The sequence below is a fragment of the Pelmatolapia mariae genome, linkage group LG7, assembly GCF_036321145.2.
Source record: "Pelmatolapia mariae isolate MD_Pm_ZW linkage group LG7, Pm_UMD_F_2, whole genome shotgun sequence".
Classification (NCBI taxonomy): domain Eukaryota; kingdom Metazoa; phylum Chordata; class Actinopteri; order Cichliformes; family Cichlidae; genus Pelmatolapia; species Pelmatolapia mariae.
The window spans coordinates 38,050,055-38,072,991 of NC_086233.1; the positions used below are offsets into that span (position 1 = coordinate 38,050,055).

General features: G+C 39.1%; 1 protein-coding gene across 1 annotated transcript; it reads right to left on the bottom strand.

Annotated features, from left to right (window-relative positions):
* Positions 1-339: 339 nt before the first annotated feature.
* On the bottom strand, positions 340-21,750 carry cry2 (cryptochrome circadian regulator 2). The gene is made up of 13 exons (XM_063479012.1): positions 21,452-21,750; positions 16,565-16,673; positions 15,741-15,883; positions 14,530-14,714; positions 14,270-14,358; positions 12,290-12,430; positions 9,167-9,292; positions 8,728-8,913; positions 8,454-8,605; positions 7,848-8,050; positions 6,482-6,562; positions 5,927-6,381; positions 340-3,139 (listed from the first exon to the last, which is right to left on the bottom strand). The coding sequence occupies exons 1-12, from the start codon at positions 21,607-21,609 to the stop codon at positions 5,933-5,935; spliced, it is 2,022 nt and encodes a 673-aa protein (XP_063335082.1). The 5' UTR covers positions 21,610-21,750; the 3' UTR covers positions 340-3,139; positions 5,927-5,932.
* Positions 21,751-22,937: the final 1,187 nt, after the last annotated feature.

A 22,937-nucleotide genomic window follows, 5' to 3' on the forward strand; every position in this document is an offset into this window, starting at 1 on the left:
TTACAGTGTTGGTGGGATGCTGCTGATTTCAAATGGGTAAATAAACTGAGTTGAAGTTTATTTATACAGAGTTTTCTACAGACATAGTGTTAAGTAGTAAGTGAATCCGGTGATTAACAATTTAAACACAATATCAGCAGAGGAACACTCCTCAATCTGGACCAGCTTTTTATCCTCTCAAGGATATTTTTGGGTGCGTGCGATTTTACCCAACCAGTCCACACGTGTTTTTTGGACATGGAAAAGGCATTTCTCTGTAGCAAGGAATCCTTTTATGGACCAAGCTGAGAGCACATTATTAAAAACAAACAAAGAAAAACCCACACAAATTCCAATCACAACCTTTCATCAGTTTTAATGAAAATAAACATTATGTTTAGAATACAAAACAAATAAATATCCATGTATTTCATGCTGGACTCAGGCAGGTAGAATGTGAAGGAGCACACCAGCATGTCAGCACTGCTGTTGCTTTTAGGAAAAGTTGGAACTGAACTTTTCTGGCCAGTGTACAGTTTCCACTTGTTTTTTCTCCAGCCCAGTCTCCTGCAGGTAAATTTGACTTATGCATGGTTGATAGCTCCCACTATTGCTATTTCAGCTTCGATTACAACAATGATTACTCCCCATTTGAAGAATATTTTTTAAATTACTTTTTTTTTGTTTTACACAAACATGTGCATATAAATTACAAGTTATATACTTCATAATTATATTTACTAATTGCATTTACTGAGATTTGTTTGACACAAAGGATCAATATATTCATGAAAAGTACATCTTTTATTGAAGTAGTCACTGAATGACAAACAATCTTTTATTTCTGTCTGTCAATATAAGTTGGAGATGTCTATGGTAGCTGACTTTAAAAAAAATACAATTTCCTGCAATTTGTTTTGGCAAAGTGACTAATTATTCATATAAATATTTTATGCTTCTCTTTGTCTCACATGAATTTTTTTTTTTTTTTTGGGGGGGGGGGGGAGGATTCAAAGGCATTTTAAAACATTTAAAGTTTTCACCTAGAAACCTTTTTAATTACTAATAATCAGCAGATAGTATATCAATTGCAAAATTATCTCAGGCTGTACCAATGTGTGTCACTTTACTTATTCGTAGCTGTTGAGCCATGATCCAGAAGATCCTTGAACTTTGCTGGTGAAAGAAAGCGATTAAGCTAATCCTATTTATTCAAAAAGTAAAATACTTTTTCTTTTTAAAATTGTTGGTTGAAGAAAACAAGGGAATGATAGTCAGTTTAACTTTATTATTATTATTATTATTATACCTGCAGGCTAAGAGAAAAAACAAGCTGTGGAATCACTGTAGTACACTCACTGCTGGATCTGGTGTTGCCCTCTAGTGGACACTCTGGGCAGCCATGAGCCTTTATGAAAACCCCTCCATACTATTTCTAGGAAAATAGACAGGTTATGATATTTAATTTTATATACAAACAGATAAATGTGAGGAGAAAAGCACAACACTTGTTTCTGCTATATTCAGGTGACACAAGCAGGATCTTAAGTTGCCACAGAGGAAAATGACTCTTTCATGCCTGTCATCCCCCTGCACCATATCTACAGGATCCACTGTCTTATTCAGTCAGCCATTTGCCATTTTTTCCACAAACCACCAAATACACAAAGGATTCATGGCCTATCAAATATTAGCCAATTCCCTAGTTACCATAGTTAGTAACAAAAAATATCAGATATATTCAAAATTGGGGATTTACAGTATTTACAAACAGTTGGAGCTTTCTCCAACTGTGTAAACAAGTGCCTCCTAAAAACTGTCTTCACACTGAAGCCACAGGCAAGATTCAGACTGAGGAAAAGAAAAGAGAGAAGCAGAAAAAAAAAGCTGATTTAATGCTCAACATGAGCATAAAACCATTGCACGTCTGTGTATTTTTGAGTAGAAAAAAAAGAAGTCTTGGTGCTTTTCTTCATCAAAACTATTTACAAAAACAAAAAAGCCCCTGAAACGTTTTTAGACTTAAAAAATGAAAAATTGAATTTGGCTGTATGTGTTACAGCAACTTCAGTTCTTAAGGTGTTTGAGCTTTAACAACTAGACTTAACTTGGTCGAGAGCACCCGCTTTTTTATAATCTGTTTCTTTGACAAGAAAATCCATGTTACATGGGCTAATGCTCAGTCTTTGGTAAGAAAAGATGGCAAAAAGTTGAAGATACAACTTTATACAGTGCACAAAATAAAGCCAATCTACCCTTGGTCTTTCCTTTAAAGGGAATATATGGATGCTGCAAAATCTGAACCTGGTGTATAACCCAGTAAAATTTGCCTGAAGCTTTTGGTGGGATGATACCTGCAGCTGTAGTTAAAGATGAAGACCCAGACTGAGCTGTTCCAGATCAAAGACTGTTTATAAAGGACTGTGCAGTGTGGTACCAGTTCTTAACTGGAACAGTTCTCCATGCTACGACAAGTGCACATTTGTCTACTGCTAACCATCTTTGTACAAAATATAATTGTGAATTCTCAAGATTCTCACTTCTTTAAGTCCAGGTCAGGTTGAACTTAAAGAAATGACATTGAAGTTCCTCTATCAAAGAGCACAAGATGGTTTCCAGCATACATAGCTTTACTTGTGCATCTTCATTTAGTTTGTGATTCAGATCATCACTCATTAAACCTCGTAACATAGTAACAAGTCACTGTATGCAAAATTGTCATTTCACCTTAGAGATTGTCTAGTGCAGAAATATGACAGACACATTCAGTGCTAAGGGAAGAACAAGTGCCACTGTGTGTTGTGTGGCTTCAGTGTGAAGAAGTGGACATTGCTTCTTATTCACCGTGTGCTTCAGAGGTGGAATTTTATAAACGTTTACTCATACTTAAGAATTTCTGAGGGAAATGAACGTCCACATGCTGTAATCAGTTTCAGTCAAGTTACTTTTAATGATATTATTAAAATGCTCATCTAGACAGCTTTTTAGCATTTCTCTTGACTGAAGTAGGATCTAAATGCTTTTGTACATCTTTCACTAGTGTTGTATACATGCTTCTGTTTGTATTTATCCACATATCCAGAAGATTGTTCTTTGTGTGTCTTTACGTGTCCAGGTGTGCAGGATTCATTTCTTCCCTCATTCTTCTTTTACATTCCACCTGAAGAAAAAACAGCAGGAAAGATTTTAAAATTGTAAAACAAACACAATTATAAAAAAGTAATAAAATAATAATCAGCAATAGAATTCACGTCTGTGAATTTGACAGTTAAGTTAGTGCGTCGCATTGATACCTTGTTTATGTTAATGTTTGTACAGTAAGTAAAACTTCTCAGGATGATGCCTAAGTGTTTCCGTTTTGCATTTGTATTACCTAATATTTTGATTATTTTGAGCTTAAAGTCTAGACATTATATGCCCCAAAATATGAGGTCAGTTGACTACTCGTGTATATAATAAATAACTATAATAAATAACCTGTTTCACTTGATTGTGTTGGAGCAGTTCGTGGAGGGACTTCTACCAGGCACCGAATGGGTCCACTGCCAGTGCCCAGCTGGCTTGGACCCAGTGGTGACGCTGGCAGAGGAACACCCAGTGGTGCAGCCGAGAGAGCACTACGCATACACATAGGGCCAGTGGACTGCCACAACCAGTGGCGGGCAGTCAGTCAGTCCCAGGCCCAGCCCAGAGGAGGAGGCTCTAGGGTCCATCTCCATCGTGACCGGCTGCTTCAGAGGCCCCAAACACAAGCTAAACAATATATTGTATGTAGAGCCACGTTTGCTGTTTTTCCCCAGGCCCTGGCAGCTAAGGACACTGTGCCCCACCCACTGAGAGCAACATGAACGTAGGGGCAGGAGTGTTGAAGGTGTTGGAAGACAGGAGTTTGGGACACATCCCACTGATGGAGCTGCTCCAGGCAGCTCACTATAACCCGATCCATATGACGGGGCATATGGAATATAATAATGATATTGCACCTACTACCTTAAGGTCCTGTTTGAGTGACTGGCCCGAACCTCATCAGGCCATTTCACCAGAGCACACAGGGATATTGTTTTCTATTACGTCTGGTAGATAATGCAACGCGATATTCTGAAGCAGTATCACTAGGCACCATTTCTGCAAAGACTGTGGCAAAGGTGCTGTTTCAGGTCATCTCCTGAGTTGGCATCCCAAAAGAGATATTGATTGACCAGGATTATACCAGGCCGGCCGGCTCCTTGGCCTAAGTCAGGAGATGGGGATATTTGGCAGGTGTAGGTTGTGGCTCAGCTTGAACAAATGGGTTGAGCAGTGGGTTCAAGGGGAAGTGTTAGGGGAGACTGTGGCACAGCTGTGGTTCATTATTTCCATCATTTCTCCCCTAGTTCAGTAGCATGCTGGGACCTGGAGAAGAGAGGAGTGACAGAGTGGACGGAGTGTGTGAAGCGAGAGTTGATGCAGCTGGGAGAGACTGGAAAGCGACACCGGCAACATTTTGCTTAGTAACCACCTATACTGTAACAAATGTTTGCTCACAGTACATCCCATGTGATTGTGCTTCTGACTCTCCTATTATCAATACAATAATAGGAGAAATAAAATAGAAAATAAAATAAAATTTGAGCAACTGTGTGGAAATAGATATTTTGAGTAGTAGTTAATTGATAAGAATTTATCGATTCACCTATCAATATCACTTTTCGATTCGATTCCTTATCCATTCTCATTAGATTCTCATTAGCTCTGGTTAGAGAGTGACCACCATTGCTAAGCAGCAATAAAGACAATTCATTCATGCAAAATGAATTGTACGCCCTGGGCCAAATGTTCGTGCATGCAGAAGGTATTTCCTATCTTTGTTGTGATCAGTGTTGAAGTCATTACTCAAAGAAAGTAATTATTACTCATACTACACAGAAGACCTTTCTTTAAATGAATGAACTATGTTACTCCAAGGAGAAAGTAATTCATTATACTACTCGTATTACTTTCACGTTACTCTGTAAAATAGCTGAAACACACTGTCTCATAATCACCATTTACCAAGATAACTTGATGCTTCTGACCCACACACCAACACAAATCCCTATCTCTATGAGAACACACATATGATCTTTCTCTTAGTATTCAGGTATCAAAACAAAGCCAAAAAAACCCCAAAGCAAAAATAAAAACCAGCACAAGGAAACTTCTAAACAATTACCAGAGTGATTCTACTGTAGAAACACGAACAGGTAGAAACAGCTTGACTGCTCATCAATTTGTTAGCTGTTGAAGTTCAGGGTCGAGCTGGGCTGAGGTCGGCACTCACTAAGACACTCACTTAGCTTTCACTCTGGGTTCTTGTGTAGCTTAGCATTAGCATGCTATCTGGGTCGCTTAGAGTTAGCTTGCCGTCAGTGCAGTTGCTTGCAAAGAGTCGAATTTTGTGTTAGCTGCATAATGCAGCAGTTTCTGTCCTGGATCAGGTTGAACTTACCCTGTGCTCGTGTCTTTTTGTGCAATAAAAATTAAATGTTATATCCATATTCACTGCACTGGTATTTTCCTCCTCCAACACACAAACTGAAATCACCTGACTGTAGTGCAAGTGCAACTAAAATTGATACGCGAGATCGACAAACAAGCAGACTAACAATTCCAAGGAATGGGACAACCGGTTCTTGACTCCCATCCAGAAATGTGACAATGCACAAGCTTATTGAAGTGATGCGACAGCATACAACATAAAAGCTAAAGGTGCTGCAATGCCATATTAGAATGTGTGACATGGTACAGGAGCACAGGATTTTTTTTTTTTTTTTGCAGATATCTTAACTTCAACTTTTCAGTATTGTTCTCATTTCTTTTGGTGACTTTGCTGAGCTTGCATATCAGTCACTAGCAACAAAATCCACATTTTGTAAATAATTATTTGTTTCTATGTATTGAATACAAACGCAGACACCAAATGTTTCACCTTTTATCACTCTAGCTGTCCTGCAGTTTCTGCACAAGTCTCCTCTTCCTCCTCCATTCTTTCCTCATCCTGCTCCATGTCCTCCTCCATCGTCTCCTCTTGTCCTGTAGCCTCCTCGCGAGCTGTTAGACTGCAGTACTGTCGCCCTCGCTGCCTTTGGCCACGTCGCACCTTGCGGCTAAGGCCTTTTCTCTTTGTTCCCAATGAGGATGACTGAGATGAACAAGAAGATGAAGGGGAGGATGGTTTGGACTTTAACGGTGGGCTGTGTCCCTGTGTTGAGGAAAAGGAAGGAGGATGACTGGGATCAGTGTGGCAACCTGAGGAGATGCAAGGAGCCTGGTGCTCCTGTTCTGGATGTGGGGCTGATGTGGAGGATGGACAGACTGTCGAAGAATCAGGAGCTTCATAGCAGCCAGCTCCCTCTGTGTTTGCAGGAACTCTTTGAGGAGAATCTAAGAAAACAGAAAACAATAATGAGCAAATTGCATACAGTTTATTTGTGAACATTCTTTTTAGGGAGAAAATGAATCTTGGTTCTTTGTTTCTTCCGACCTGGGCCACTGCTGGTCTGGGACTCATCAGTCATCGGTGGCTCTGCTTCTTCCTGGATTGTTGGTACAGATGCTAGCAGACCTAACATACACACATACACACTTTATAAGTGCAATGTTGATTTAATGTCCTGTCTAATGATAAAGTGATAAATCTTCTTATATTGTCCCAATTATTTGTTATGCTGAGATATACTGTGGTAGCACGGTCACTGGTAGATAATGACATGACACTCCCTCCGTGCACAAAGGTGTTTATTATTAAGGGGAAAAAAATCCAAACTTAAATAGCCCTGTGTGAAAAAGTGATTGCCCCCTAAACCTAATAACTAGTTGTGCCACACTTAACAGCAGCAACTGCAATCAAGCGTTTGTGATAACTGGTAGTCATTCTCAGCACTGTGGAGAGATTTTGGTCCACTCATCTTTAGAGAATTGTTTTAATTCAGCCACACTAGAGGTTTTTCGAGCATAAACCGCCTTTTTAAGGTCATGCAACAGCATCTTAAACGGATTCAGCTCTGCATATGGCTTCGGGACTGAGGTGTCTGTATATTTTGACTTGGGGTGTCTGTGTTTTGTCAGTCTGTTCAGGTTATCGACAGACAACTGTCATGTCATGCTGCTACTGTTACCATCTGTGAGGTGCGTGAATGCAAAAACAAGTTATGTCTAATAGAAGTCAATCCACAGAAGCCTCTCTCTTATTTGAATTGCACCTTCCTACAATGAATTACTGATGGAATTTTCAAGAAAAAATGAAATATCCTGGAGCGGGGTTAGGCCCACAGTTAAAAAAATCTTGAGGTGCTCTTCTTCTTATAGCAGTAGGAGAGCAACTGTTATAATGCCATTTTGAGTTTTCATAATGGATATTTTTGTTGTGTTGCATTATTGTGCAGTTTTTAGAGTGGAATGGTCTGTACACCCAACGCATCCCTGTATTAGCTTAATGGTGCACTTCAACCGAGACTGGACACTCTGCAGTCAATGTTTGTACACAAGCTAGATTCCTGACAAACATACAGGAGCAGTAATGAAAGGCAGAGGCCTCAGGGAAGTAATTGCGTGACTGCTTAGGGTCATGTAGCGTGTATCACTACGGGATAACGCCACATAAGCCCCCAAGTTCATTTCATTTTTGCTTTATTTAAATGTAAAACAGAAAAGTGCTTTCGATGTAATGATTACATTAACTATTTAATATATGTACAGAAAATGCACTGTGATGTGATATATGTCGTAATCCAGGGAAACAAATTCTTATACCAGGACCAATAAAATTTAGTCATATTGCACTGCCCTAATCCAAACCAATCTCAGCATGAAGGGAGTGGCACACTTTGCCCTTTGGTATGATGACTTACTGAGTCCTCTGTAGTGGGAAAGCTGCTGGTAAACTTGTTTCATCCTCTCAATGTTGAGCCTACTACTCTCTGCATGGTTGATCATTGGTTTGGGGTAATCCACTCCCACCACACAGTTGGCTGCTTTCTGTAGCGACTCAGGGGCGTTCCATGGCTCATAGATATACCGGTTCGGGTAGTCCTTAAGAATGGGGATGTAATGCCTGCAGAGATTTCAAAAGAATATAATCTGAACTTTAATATGGCATGTGCTTCACTTCAAATCACTTTAAGTCAGCCTATAGCAGAGCTTAATCATCCATTCCAGAATTTACAGACATGTTTAACCCTTTTCACATGAGTGCATTACGACATCAGTTCTCTACATGCTCAAAAGCCCCTGAAGTCAAGCTTATATTGGACAAAAAAAGAAAGCAATTTGGTCCTCATGTGCACAATGTTTTGAGCTGTTATTGGTATATACTATAACACAAAATTTGGAAATTATATCTTGAAAACTTTGGATGCTAGACTGTCACAAAACAGACTAACAAGCAAGCAGAATTGATTACATGCTACCTCCCTTCAGAGGTAGTGATGTGTTCGGAGTGTGATGGTATGAGATACCTGATGTAGTCTCCCGTCGGGTCAGTTCTCCTTCCGAAGCCAACAGGACAGTAGCAGTGGAAGAACTGCTGAAAGAAAGCACTACAGGACAACCACATCCAGCTACCAGCATTCACACTCCAGTCTGCATCCAGCAGCAGTTCCTCAAACACCTGCAGGAACACAGAACCAGATTGCAAGGAGCACTGTTACCGTGTCTTATAAGGTTAATTTACATGTTCACCACCTGAGAGACAACAGGTTTCAGATTGAATGAAAAAACAGACAGTCCTACTTTCATGCCGCTCTCCCAGCTGATCCACAAGTCTCCCCTGGTGAGAAAGCAGGCCACAGCGTGCCGTGCCAGGTGGTGGATCCAGCCCTCTTGTCTCAACTGGGTCATGATGGCGTCGATCCAGGGGAAACCAGTCCGACCCTCAGCCCACTTGGCCAGTGCTTCTGGGTTCTGGTCCCATGGGATCTGGAAACAAACATGTTACATAGTAAGTAACTGTGTTTAGACATATATTTAGGCTGATAAACATGTTACCTGTACTTATAAGTTGAGAAATCAACTTTTCAGTCTCTCTCACCTGGTTCCAAAATTGATAATGCAGTTGTTTATCTGATTTTTTTTTTTTTTTTTGGCTTATTATAAAATTCAGTTTGTGGCACTTTATCTAGAGACAGGTGCTAATAACTTATTTACACATCCCCTCCCTGCAAAGGTTCACCTGGACACAGATGGGGTTTCCATCCATACGGTCAAAGTTTGGGTTGTTGGTGGCTGCAGTGTAAAAGAATTCCCTCCATAAGAGCTGGCCGAACAGGGACAGAGGAGGACTACAGCGTTTGCGGATCTGATGGAAAAACAGACAGGGGAAAAACTGGGATGAGAAAGTAATTCATCTTCAGTTAACATTGTGTTAAAACCCCATTAATGAGGGGTTATTGAAGTGCAAGCTTTTCTCAATTTCATGTTACTGTCCTTGCATGTGAGGAGAGAGACAGCAACATGTTGCTGTTCGCACATATTTAATAATCAGCCCTGGAAACGATCTGAAGAAGAGTGAAAAATTTATCTGAGGACAACTTTTTAAACATTTTTTTAGGTTGACCCCACTCCCATCAGATAACATCGAGGAGATGGTGTTTATGACCTAATCTGCAGCCAGACACCACAGGGTGATAGAGACATTTTGGCTTCATTTTTGAGGAGCTGTCAGGTCATCCATGCTTTCAACAGTGACCAGGAGTTCAGGAGAAAGACTTGAGTTGAGTAGAAAGAGGCTGAAGAGCAAGTACAGAGCCATGGAGAAGGAGACAGACATAATAAAAAAAGAGATGATAAATCTAATATAGAGCTGGGCGATAGAACGATAACGATATGTATTGCGAAATAACTTTTTCTCGATAGAAAAATTTAACTACTGCGGTAGGCCTCATCTCTCTTGTCCTCTTAAAAAAAAAAAAAAAAAAAGAAAAAAAAAAAGAACAGCCAATCCAAATTAAGTAGCGCAGAGCTTAACCAATCACAGCCGCAGCGTCACGTCACGTGACTTGTTACGTACAGCACAAGTGCCAAGGCGCACATGTGTATTTGTTTTTGCAGCCGGGCTGCCCAGGTAATGGAGGAAATGAGTTTGCCGACTAGAGAAAAATCAACCGAGAGCGTGAGTGAAGGTTACCGAAGAAAAAAACAATGATGGTTCCAATACCGGAGAGATTGTCGAACGGAAGGGCCATAGAAGTTCTGTAGTGTGAAGGTATTTCGGCTATTTCAAGTCTGACAAAAAACAGAGTAGTGCACTGTAAATTGTGCCGAAAGCAAGTCTGGAAATACAATAAACCGGTGCATGCTCAATCTCTGACTGAAAGCGCTAATTCGTCATTCGGCTTTTGTCAGACTAAAGTAACTGTTAAAACTGTTTGAAAAGCTAAGCTATACAACAAGGAGAGATTGAGAATTTCCTTTTAGTTCTCAGTTTATTTGATATTGACAAAAGTTAGTCAATTTTGTCTGTTCTTCTGTAAAACAAACTAAGATTTATTTTTAGAATTAATATTTTGTTTTTTAAGTGGAATTGACAATTTAGTAGCCTGTTTTGTTTGTTTTATTTTGAAACTTAAACTTAAACTGCCTTTTGTGTAGTTTGCAATATTTGCCTTTATTTATCTGAAACTGAAGTTTCATGTTCCTTAAGTACATCTACCCTGTTGAACTTATTATGGGAAATAAATATTTAAATTAAAACAAGCTGCAGATTATTTCACATTTTACTTGTGAGCAACGGCACATTTAAATCTTACAAATATAGTTATTTGGCTTATATCGTGATATATATCGTTATCGCCAGAAATGAAAAAAACATATCGTGATATGAAAAAATCTTATATCGCCCAGCTCTAATCTAATATATAACATTAGAGGTCCGGTTGGTTAGCCACCACCATTTTGTTGTGGGGTCTTGCCTGGTGTGATAGACCCCAGCCTCTATGGATCTTGTGCTCAGAGCTTGTTCCTGTGCTGCCATGATTAGTGCCTCCGTGCTGTCCATCAGTCCAGCTTTGTCCAGCCACTGATAGAGGAAGTGGCAGACATCCAGAAATCCTATCTGCCAGTGGTACATACTGTGCAGAGGCCTGTTCTTCCATGATGATTCTTCCTCTTGCTCCTCTTTTTTGGGTTTCTGCTTCCTCAAGTATTCATTGAGCATGCGGTTGGACATGGACATCTTCCTTATGTACTTATGGATATTCGTTGTGTCACCCTCGACCGTGGTACTAACACTCACTAGTGTCTGGTCTCCTTCCTTCCGCTTGGTGTACAGTTTCAGGGTGCTGGATTAGGGGTGAAACCCTCCATGCATGGTGAGTAGCTTCCTTGTCGTGACACCACTGGCTTCCATCTCCTCCTTGATTACTTGATCACGGGCATGGTGTAGGTGTTGATAGCCCAGCTCTTGTTCTTCCCATTCAGCTGACTCCTTAGGACTTGCCTGACTCTCTACAGGTATTTAGTGGTTGTGCGTTTCCTAGCGACCTCTTCGTGGTTCCCATTTGCCTGTGGGATTCCCATGTACTTGTAGCTGTCCTCAATGTCTGCAATGTTGCCTTGTGGTAGTTCAATCCCCTCAGTTCTGACTACCTTCCCTCTCTTTGTTACCATCCGACTACACCTCTCCAGTCCGAATGACACTCCACTGTCACTGCTGTATATCAGTAGTGAAAAGTTACTACCATCAATAGGAATAAAGCTCTTGTTTACAGGGAACGAATAGACAGTAACAATGGGCCAGAGATCCCATACTTGCGAAGCACCCCCCACTGGATACGTCAAAGGACTCAGTCGAATGTCTTTTCCATGTCAACAAATCATTTCTTTAACTGGTTGGACAAACTCCCAGGCACCCTCGAATATCTTCGAAAGGATTTAGAGCTGGTCCAGAGGTCCGCAAGCAGGACAAAACCCAGATTATTCCTCCAGAATCCAAGACTCTACAAACAGATGGACTCTCCACTCCTATACCCTTGCATAGACTTTCCCAGAGGCTGAAAGAGTGTAATCCCTGTTGTAGGACCACACCCCTCGGTGCCTCTTCTTAAACAGGGGACCTCCTTGGCAAAAGTAATTTAAAAAAATAAAATAAATTTTTTTAAACTAATAAATACCTTAAAAAATAAACTGAATAACTGTCTGTTGGAAATTCTGATGTTGACAAATTTAGGTCAATGTTGACAAATTGACAAATTTAGGTCAATGTAACATTTTTTAAGGCCTTTTTTAGAGGAACATTAATTGAAGACATTTTAAACCACCCTGCAGTTGTTTTGAGTCATTTTATCTGTGACAGTACCTTCATGTAGAGCTCTCTGAGGTTGTAGTACAAAACTCTGCAGGACAGACACCCGAAACGCAGGTAGGGGCTGAGACCGGTAGGACTGGCATATAGAGAGCAGGTGTTAACACGAGGGTGCTCCAAGCTGGTTACCCACACCTAAAGAGACAGACACAATCAGGAATCATCATCTTCAAGCTGAGGCTGTATCATGTGAAAGAAAAAAAAAGAGGAAAGAAAAAAAAAAAGCTTGACCCCACCAGTGTGACCCCTCAGCCTCCTAGCAGATACACCTATAATATCAATTTGAAGCTCCTGCAGCACCTCATTCTTGAGTTATCACATTTACAAACTTAGCTATCCATGCTGTCCACAACACTTAAATTAAAACCTAAAGCTTATGACTGTCCAACCACTACGCCAAAAAGTACTTTATATTATATGATAAATTCTCTCCAACCCAAGTGGGGTCACGCAAATATCTCATCAGCCTTTTACGTGTGAGGGGTAAAAACTGAAAAGAAGCAAGAAAAGACTAGCTGTGTAATGCTTACAGAAATATGTGTAGTAACTCTAAATTAATTGCTACAGGTAAACAGCATGACTGGATACAAACAGAGCATCTTAAAGACACTAAGGCTTTCAGGAGTCAAAGTAGGGAGTGATTCACAAACGCAAAATTACAATGGAAAAAAAAAAGTATATCAATGAAAGCCTTATGGAGTCACAATCATGATATTATTTGGCTATATCACAATATATATCACCATATGTTTACATAAACTACAAAAACAAATGTTATTTTCAACCATATAGTGGCTGAAATTGCACTGGGATACTCATTCAAATCAACCATTCAATGTTTTTTTCTACTTTGAATACAAAAACCATCAGTTGCACACACAGGTTTCTCATAAATGACAATACTGCCACAGTAAGTCTCTTTCTGTGGTCAACGCTAGACCTTTAATAAACAAAAGATCATAGCAACAAAAAAACTGCATCAAGCAAGAATTCATGGGACAAAAATTAAACTAATGAACTTAAAAATGTTTGATGCATTCGGAGTGTGTGGGAGAAGAAAAAAAACTCAGTGAATTACATGCAAACAGGCTTAATATTGCCATGGCAACTTATACTCGATTGTTACGATAAAACCATTTTAACCATCGTACACGGAAAAACTTGCAATACATCCGAGTATATTCGATATATCGCCCACCCCTACACTGAAGCCTTTGTTATTGAAGTAGAAGATAAATATATATATAATGACAATGTTCACTGACACCCCCTGCATCTCTGTGGAGGTAGGAGATACTGCCTTTAGGCAAAAAAAGTCATTTTCCTTTATCAGAAGAGGTGTAATCTAATTTCATGAAGGCTAGACTCCTCAACCTCCCTGGGAAGCTCTATGCCAGGGTACTGTAGGGAAGAATCTGTCAGTTAGTTGAACAAGGCAGTTCTTCTCCTGGTTAGAGAATGCTGGATCAGTTTTTTATCTTGTGAAGGATACTTGTGTGGGAGGTTGCCCAACCAGTCTAAACGAGGCATTCATCACGAATCTCAGGGTTTCCTAAGACAACAGATTTGGAAATATGGAGCAGCCGACCTGTTACCAGGCACTCAGTACCTGCACAACAGCAGTAAAAGCATGGTTAAGTCTATGGTGATAATAACTTCTACCTCGTAATTGAGCAGTCTGCAGCCAAGAATGAAGAGAAAACACTTCCAAGTTCAAGGTCTCAGTTGGGAAAGGTTAAGAATTAGTTGCTGTCTCAGGAGATTACCAGGTAAGTAGGTATGGCTAGCAGAGATAGGAGGCAAAACTGTCAAATTACTAATTTATCCCTATTCTGTGGGCATTTACTGAAAGTTTAAGAACAAGGAGGACAAAAGTAAACAAACAAACAAAAAAATCAGCCAATGCAACTTAGCATTCAAAATAAACTCCTGGATTCTGGATTAGACCAATTAAAGCACTGACTTTAGCTTTACCTTTTTGTCCAGATGTTTACCGAGTCTGTCCAATGCCTGAGACTCTCCTCCACGCCACACAGCTGGAGGTAAACCATCTGTCCTGAAACCTGGGCACATCAAAATAAGTTCAAATACAGATCAATGTGTTAATTTTAGATTCGATAAATAAGGAAAGTAGAGTTGTGTAGTTTGCAAAACATTAATTCTTTTTCTTAAAATCAGATTAAAAACATAAATGTTATAGAAAAGCTTTACGGGAAAACATAAATTATGCATACCTAATTCTTCTAAAGAAGGGATACTGTATAGCTGGTCATGGTTGTCTCCTATTTTGGTGTGACATTTGTCCATTTGTTGCTGAGTGATGGGAGGCAGAGGTCTCCTAGGCAACTCCAGTCTGCTCACAATAGTCTGAAAACGCTTAAACGTCAGAGGAGGACTGTTGTTGTTCATCTCTATTATCCTGTAGCAAAACAGAAAAGGAAGAAAATTTGAGTAACACACAGCAACATATCTGTATCAGTTTTCCAGTGGCCTCTCTGGGAGAGAAGTCTGGGAAATACAGGGTGCCGGCAATATGTAAAGAGGGTACACACGGCGTGACAACACTCTATGCTCAGCCTTTGACCAAGTGATTAAAAGCGATGGTCAATTGGTGCGCCCTGTTGTAACACTGACATTCCCACATTTTTTAATGATTAGGGACAGATTGCATTAAGTGAGTTGCCAGTTGTTGGTACCAAAAAGCCATCAGGAAATTATTTCCCAGGTGAACCACACAGTGTTATTAACCAAGGAAAACACTGAGTAATGTTACAACAGTTAATAAACAAAACTATTAATGAACTGTTCTTAAGATGTAAGTTTGCAAGAGCATCTGTGTTTAATCAGCTAGCTGATTAATTTCACATATTTTTTTATAGGATTAGTCAGTCACTTGAGTTCAGTTTGACTGAGCATGTGATTCACTTCCTGAATACAAAACTAAGGAAGGTATTCAAGTATCAACCAAAGACAGCAGAAGCTAAATCTAGGACATCACCTCAAGGCAGGAAAGCCAGTCATCAGTTTCAGTATTAAAGGTGCAGGTCGACACTTTAATTCACAACTGCTTAATTTTAAAGCCACTGTTGTTGTTGAATGAGGTCAAAATTGTCATTTTCCAAATGGGCTTGACTATACGTAACTGAGAATTGAATTAACAAGTAAAAAAACCAAACAAACAAAAGGAAAATGATACCTAAGTCCATAAGCTTGCTATCAAATACTGGTTAAAGCAGACTATGAAGACTTATTCATTACCTTTTGTTAAGGTAAAAGAATTACTTTTTAAAATTACTTCTCAAAGACCTGACAATAAAGAGCTCCTGTCGTTATACAAGAATGGACTGCTGATACAGGAAGAAAGAGACCAAATGGAGTTGCATAATACCTGCGTTAGTGATGGGGATACCACTAGAAATAGACTAATTGTGTGGAAAACACAAACCTATCTAGGTTGTAGAGGGTATGAGAGTTTCTGACAATGGTCTCCACTCCAAATTCTTGGGCCAACTTAATGATTGCGCCATCCCTCTCTTTCCCATAAGGCTCTGGGTCATATTCAAAGGTCAGCCTGGTCACGTTCCACTCCTGTAGCAAAGAATAAAAGAATTAGAAAAAGGATGTTAAATAGTAACAATGATCAAAGAACTAATTAAATCTTAGGCTTTAACAGTTCGTAAGTCTTGTATAGATCTACCATGTGCCTACTTATAACCCAGACCACCAAGTCAAACTTCTGTATTCAAGTTGTGCATTCAAGCTTTGGTTTATAATGCCAAACTGGATTGTTCCAAATGGGTCAGTTTGAACAGAAATAAGAAGTAAAGAAAATGAAATGCATTTGACAGCCACTTCATCTGTTGTGTTTCCTGTTCACACTGATGGTAGCAGATGGTAGTAGCAAAACACATGGCTAGCTTAAAAGAATAATTATCTGAATTGGTTTGTAAATACAGCATAAAAATGTTACCTAATAACTAGATAAGTGGTTAACAGAGAGCTAAATTAATTGTAGTGCATTAGCTAAAAGCATTGAAAACATAGATGAAAGGTTTGGTTTTTGTATGCAAATGATAGAAGTATGAATGTGAACTTGTTCAGTTCTAGATCTTTAACCTAATTTTAGAAGCAGAAAAATATTAGAACAGCAATTTCAGTGAGAAAAATATAAAAAATAAACATATCCCACATGCAAATTCTGCATCTGTACTATCTGAACTTTCTTTGGAGATGAGGAATAACAGAGAGGCAACTGACAGGAATACAGACCTTGAAAAGCCTGGGGAACACATCTGTAGGCTGCCCTCTGACTACAAAAAGCCTGGAGTTGAGCTTCTTGAGACTGCTGTCCAGGTCCTCCAGAGCTTCCAACAGAAACCTGCACAGACATAAACATGAACATAAACTCCCTTGTGGGGTGTTCCCAGTTTGCAGTGGTCAGCACCTATCAAAAGTGGTTCGTATCTATAAAAAAGTGGTCCAAGGAAAGAACAGCGATGAACCAGTAAAAAAGGTGGCCAAGGCTCATTGTGCAGGTAGAGAGTGAAGGTTGGCTCTTGTGATTGTGGTCTTTATTTACAAAGTCAAGAAAGCAATGTTTGTCTTAAACATAAAACAAAGATTCCCAGTCTCTTTTTCACAGTGAGGAATGCAGCTTATTCAGTCGGGCTGCAACTATTCATTGAATTTGAATTTGAATTTGAATAACATGACATAAAAAACCCTGAGCAAATTTTTTGGGTCAATGCTTTATTTAAAATCTTTAATGCTCAGTCATCATCATGTGATGAATGAGCTCTACTACCTGTAGCTCAGGTAGTAGAGCGGGTCACCTACTAACTGGAAGGTTGTTGGTGCGATCCCAGTCTGCTCCAGTCTGCATGCCAAATATCATTGGGCAAGATACTAACTCCAGGTTGCTCTACGATGCATTCCTCTGAGTGTGAATGTCTATGAATGTTAGTTAGGTAGCACTGAAAACCTAGAAAAGTGCTTGTGTGATTGGGTGAATGAACAAGTTGTATAAAGCACTTTGAGTGCTCAGAGTAGAAAAGTGCTATATAAGAACCAATCCATTTACCATGTTGATGTGAGAGTTTTATCCACATTTGTGATTAAAAAAAAAGAAAAAGAAAAGAAAGATCTGCAATAGAAACATACTTGGGAGCATGCCTGTGAATGAAAAGTATGACTACATTACACAGCTCCCAATCTTTCAACAAAAAGACTGATGACGAAGACACTGTGTTTAATGTGGAGTGGATTCCACACACACACACACACACACACACACACACACACACACACACACACACACACACACCATGAAGAGCAAAGCGGCAGAGCCATTACAGAGAAGACGGTTTTTCCTAGCATCCAAAACAACAATTCTGTTTCTATAATCACAATTAAACCTTTACTTGGAATCAGCTGGTGGGAATTCTTCATCAAACCAGCTGATCAACAAAGTCTGATGTGAAGAAAAGCGAACTTTGTAGCAGCTTCAATCCAGCACTGTTTGTTTTACAGCAAGAAAATCTACAGTGAGCCTAAAATATACAGACCACAGCTGTAGCTGCTTATCTGTTTAGGCAACAGAAACTGTGCGTAGTAGGCTACTCCGACCGTTTTGTCCCAGCAGGTAAGGGGACTTGATTGCCCCATTTACTACATCAGCCGGAAACTGTCTGAGAGAGAGGTCAGATACAGTACAGTGGAGAGAAAGTGTCTGGTAATCCGGTGAGTGGTAGACTCCCTTTTTTATTACCTCCTGAGACGCCCGTTCACCCTCTGCTCAGACCATGCGCCGCTGCAGTGGGACATACTGATATCTGGCCCTAGAGACAATTAAGTTCAAGGTGGACGATAGGCTGGGGGTTTAGCCATATGGGAGGGGCTGAGAGTAGAGGCGCCACTCCTCCACATTGAAATGAGCCAGCTAAGGTGTTGCAGCTGATAATGTCCTACTGAGAGGAGGTCCTGATGTAGACCCAGGACACACTGGAGAGATTACTTACTATTGGCTGGGCAGGGAAAGGCTCGAGGTTTCCCCCAATTGTTCAATTATTTTAGGTTTTAACTTTTATTAAAGTAGCTGTCAATCAGCTTCGAACAGTGTGGATCATTCATAATCCACAGCACAACGTGCCAAACTTTTCAGTCGCAGCTTTTTAGTTTTTTGGATGTTAATTTGTCATATTATATTAATACGTGAACATCTTTTATAGTAAGAGATTTTTTTTAAATATCATAATCAAGATCGGTTTATTTTAAGTGTTTTTCTTCTTGTCTGTTTGGAGTTAGGGCTGGGTGATATGAGGAAAATCTAATTTTGCAATTTTTGTGGGCTATATAATGATACATAATACATATCGCGATACGTTTCAATAGCATCCTAAAAAAAAGTTTTTTTTCAATCATATAGCGCCTAAAATTCCACTGGTATACTCATTCAAATCGACCATTCAATATTTGCACACAGATGTTTTTCACAAATGACAATACTGCCACAGTAAGTCTCTTTCAGCGGTCAACACTAGACCTTTACCAAACAAAATATCAGAGCAACAAAAAAAAAAAAAAAAACTACATCGAGCAAAAATTCACAAGACAAAAATTAAAGAAATGAACTTAAAAAGGTACTCTTTTGTGCTTATAACATATAAAAACCATAAAATAAAATGTGATGACCTCAAATTACAGAAACATTCAGAAACAGCAGTGGCAGATATCAGAGCTGGTTTATTTAACGTTTTCTTTGCTGTGTGGGGAGACGCTGATATGCCGCGTTTAAAACAGGCTTCATTTTGCAGTGGATGACTTTTCAGCTTGTTGAATAAATTAGTGTTACTGCTACTTTTTGCAGCAATGGTCTTTAAGGCATGTTTTGGTAATTATCGCATTTTGTTCAACATCCTCCTAGTGAAATCCAAACGACAGCAAGTGTCATTCTCTCACTTATCTGAAACTCCTGCTGTCGCCATATTTTTCCCCTATCTGGTAGTATATAAACACGCATGCTCAGCACAGCGTGCGGTGTAGAAGATTTTCCGGTTGGGAGGCCGGGGGGTTAATGTTGCATTTGCAGTGTGTGGGATGGTAAATGGTTAATGGACTGATTCTTATATAGCGCTTTTCTACTCTCCCGGAGTACTCAAAGCGCTCTAAACAACATGCCACATTCACCCAATCACACCCATTCACACAAGCACTTTCTTTCTATACTTACTGCTTCCTAACTTCATTCATACACATTCAGATTCCGATGGATGCATCGGAGAGCAACTTGGGGTTAGTATCTTGCCCAAGGATACTTGGCATGCAGACTGGAGGAGCCTAGGATTGAACCACTAACCCTCTGATCAGTAGGGGACCTGCTCTAAACGATGCGAGGTGCTGCATGATTCATTACTGAAGAATGGGATTAATGGGTTCAAATATCTTTGTTGTTGGTTTTTGACACTGTCCATTAAACAGTTCTCAAATTTAACTTAATATCTGAGTGTTTCTTAGTTTTAGACAAGTCGGTTATTCAAATTTTTTTCTCTAAACTTTTTTTTAGTAGACTGGGAAATTAGTTGCCGTAAGTATCGATAATTCTTAATAATTACATATTAACATGTACAGCATTATAACTTGTTGTTTTCAGCAGCACAAAATTTTGCATCAACACAAAAGGCAAACTTCCAAATGCTGATTTGGTTGCTTTTGTTTATTGAAGCCACAACATACTCCTTTAAAGGCTTACAGACACAAAATATACACTAATTGACTTAAACACAGAGACACACACACACGCACACACACACAAAAACACATACATATAAACAGACACAAAATCTACCTCATCCAGGTGATATAATACCGTCAGAATGATTTTTGCCTTCTATTAATGTAAGAAAGCCTAATAAAGCCAAATTTAATTTATACCTTAGTCTAGATTGCGTGTGTACCTCATTTTATTTGACTGACCTTTGACTGTACCTGAGATTGTTTTACTTTTTGCATTTAAGAAATTTATGCAGTTAAACTTAAAAACCTTATAAATTCTATATTCCAATCCAATGAGCAGTTCGTTTTGAAAGACCCGTTGGGTTTTTTGTCTTGTACCTTTTAATATTTACCAAATACTCAAGTAATCAACGGAATAAATGATAGAATAGACAGATTACTAAAAATAATTCATAGCTCCAGCACTACTATTGAGTGAACACAGTACTTTGTATTACCAAATACCCATATCCAAGCCACTAGTATATTATAACTAGAAAAAATTAAATTGATGAATATGCAACAACGTTAACATTATTACCAATAACCAAAAATTATGAAAATATATAGAATTTTGAAATACACTTTATAGTTGTATAAATTTTAACAAAAGTAAACGTATCAAACCGTTACGCTTGAGAAGCACTGACATTTGAGGAAATTTTGGATAAATGTGTTTATATATTGCCAAGTAACTCTAGTAAACAGAAAGTACAGCGTTCTCTTCTGAGACGTGGTGGAGTGTTGACGTTTATGCAGATATTCCAGCTATGTCGTGTTGGAGCGTCATTATTAATTTACTATAGCAACCTCTATGTTTCCTTGGCAGGCGTGACAATCAATTATTTTGTAATAATTTTCGCATAGCTACTCAATAAATAAATCGAAATTGACATCTAACTCCCATAGTGCACCTCTCTCTGCTTGCGTGATTAACCAGGCTTTGCCATTTCATGCGAACCTTTCTTTTACTCATGTTAAATTGACATCGTTGTCTCCATAGTTTCTGTACCAAACTGTTGTGAGTTAACTTGGTTAGCAGAAACCTTTCAGACACCATCAAAAATTAGCTCCAGTGTTTTTTAAATGTAATTTTGAGTGTAAGCCGAACAAGAATGTACAGTATTTAATTTACGTTAAACACTTCGCCTTCTAAGTGGACATACTTGGCTGATATGCGACGATAAGTTAAAGTTATGTATTTCTTCAATGGCGCTCAGCATTAATCGGGTTCCATTCTATGCTAGCATTAGCTAAATGACGTGGAGCAGAGGCCCAAGAGTAATGGATCGTGTAAATAGTGACCTAGTAAATGCTCTTCCTGTATTTCACTGGGTTAAGTTAGCCTTTAATAACCCCAAACTGTCACAATATGAAGTCACAAACCTCCATCGGTTGATTCCCACGTTAGCAGCTCCAGCAAAAAAGGGGTCTAGAATATAAACACAGCGCACTGCGTCCGCTCCATTCAGGGCCTCCTGCAGCGCAGGATTATCGTGCAACCGCAGACCTTTACGAAACCAGTGGACTGAATTCACCACCATTCTTATTTGTTATTCCATCGTTATAGTAAAATCCCAAAAAAAAAACAGGCGAAATTAAGCAAAAAGGTTCAAATCACTGACAACTCAACGACTCCCAACAAACTTTACTCACTGTCAAACGAAAACCCACACTCAGGGGCGTGGCTTGTTCTGTGGGCATGGCTATAGGTTAGGTTGTGTCGGTTTGCTGGTTGGACAGAAATGAAATCGTGAACATGAATTACAAAACTGGAGACTTGTACTTGGTTGAAGCTGCAGATGCAGGCAGCATCGGTGAGAGGTTGTGTCGCCTTTCTGATACAGACCAGCACGGGTGCCTGCAGGGATTTGGGGACCCGTGAAAACAAATATCACCTTGGGCCCCACCGTTTAATTTTGGAAACCATTCCAGCACTAAAACTATAGCACATTGCAAACATGGATATATATTTTACTTAGATTTTGCTCAAGATTGTTGAGATATGTGCCATTTTTTTTTTTTTTTTACATTTTATTTGTTAATGTTAATGTTATTTATTTATTTACTCATTCATTTCGTTTACACTGATTGGTACCTTATACCAAATAAAAAAGTAAAAGTGTTTTTTTACTCCTTAAATGTGTTTATGTATAATATTTAGTATTGGGAAATATAACTTTAATAATCCTTTGGATATTAATTTTCAAACAAAATATAGCCAACTAAAATGTCCTTAGACCTAATTAAACTCAAAAAGGTTTTAATCTAAATTCCCAAAGGCCCTCCTGCAATTAGACACAGTGTTTGACATAAAAGAGCTCACCTATAACTAAGCCTGAGCCAGGGGTTTGATCTGTTTGGCCTGGCAGTGGATTGTCAGAGAATTGATTTTGTGTACATAAGTAGAAAGGGTCTGTCTGCGCCGATTGCATGTTGGCCATATTAACAGAAAACATTATTTTCTCTTAGAAATGAAGTAAGCTAACTGATACTAGTAAATGTCAAACTGTTTCTTTCATGTGGAGCTTGCTATGAGTTTAATTTCCACTGTCTCCCTTTTCTTTTTTGAAACCCAGACTTTAGGTGCCATCCTTATTTTAATGCTCAGCATCAGCACCACTTGGACCAAACCAAATCATGAAATAAGGAGGGGGGAAGGAGAGTCAGAGGCTGACTTAATTTATTCTTTGTTGCCAAAAATAAAATGCTAGGAAATCAACACGTTTATAAGTACCATGTGAAGCAAGCATTATTTTATTGTGATAGGCTAATCTTTTCATTAAAAAAAAAAAAAGACTGTACATTCCCTGTCAGGCCTGAGCTCTTTGAATTGTCATCACTTTTCTTCCCTTACCTGGGGAATACAGGG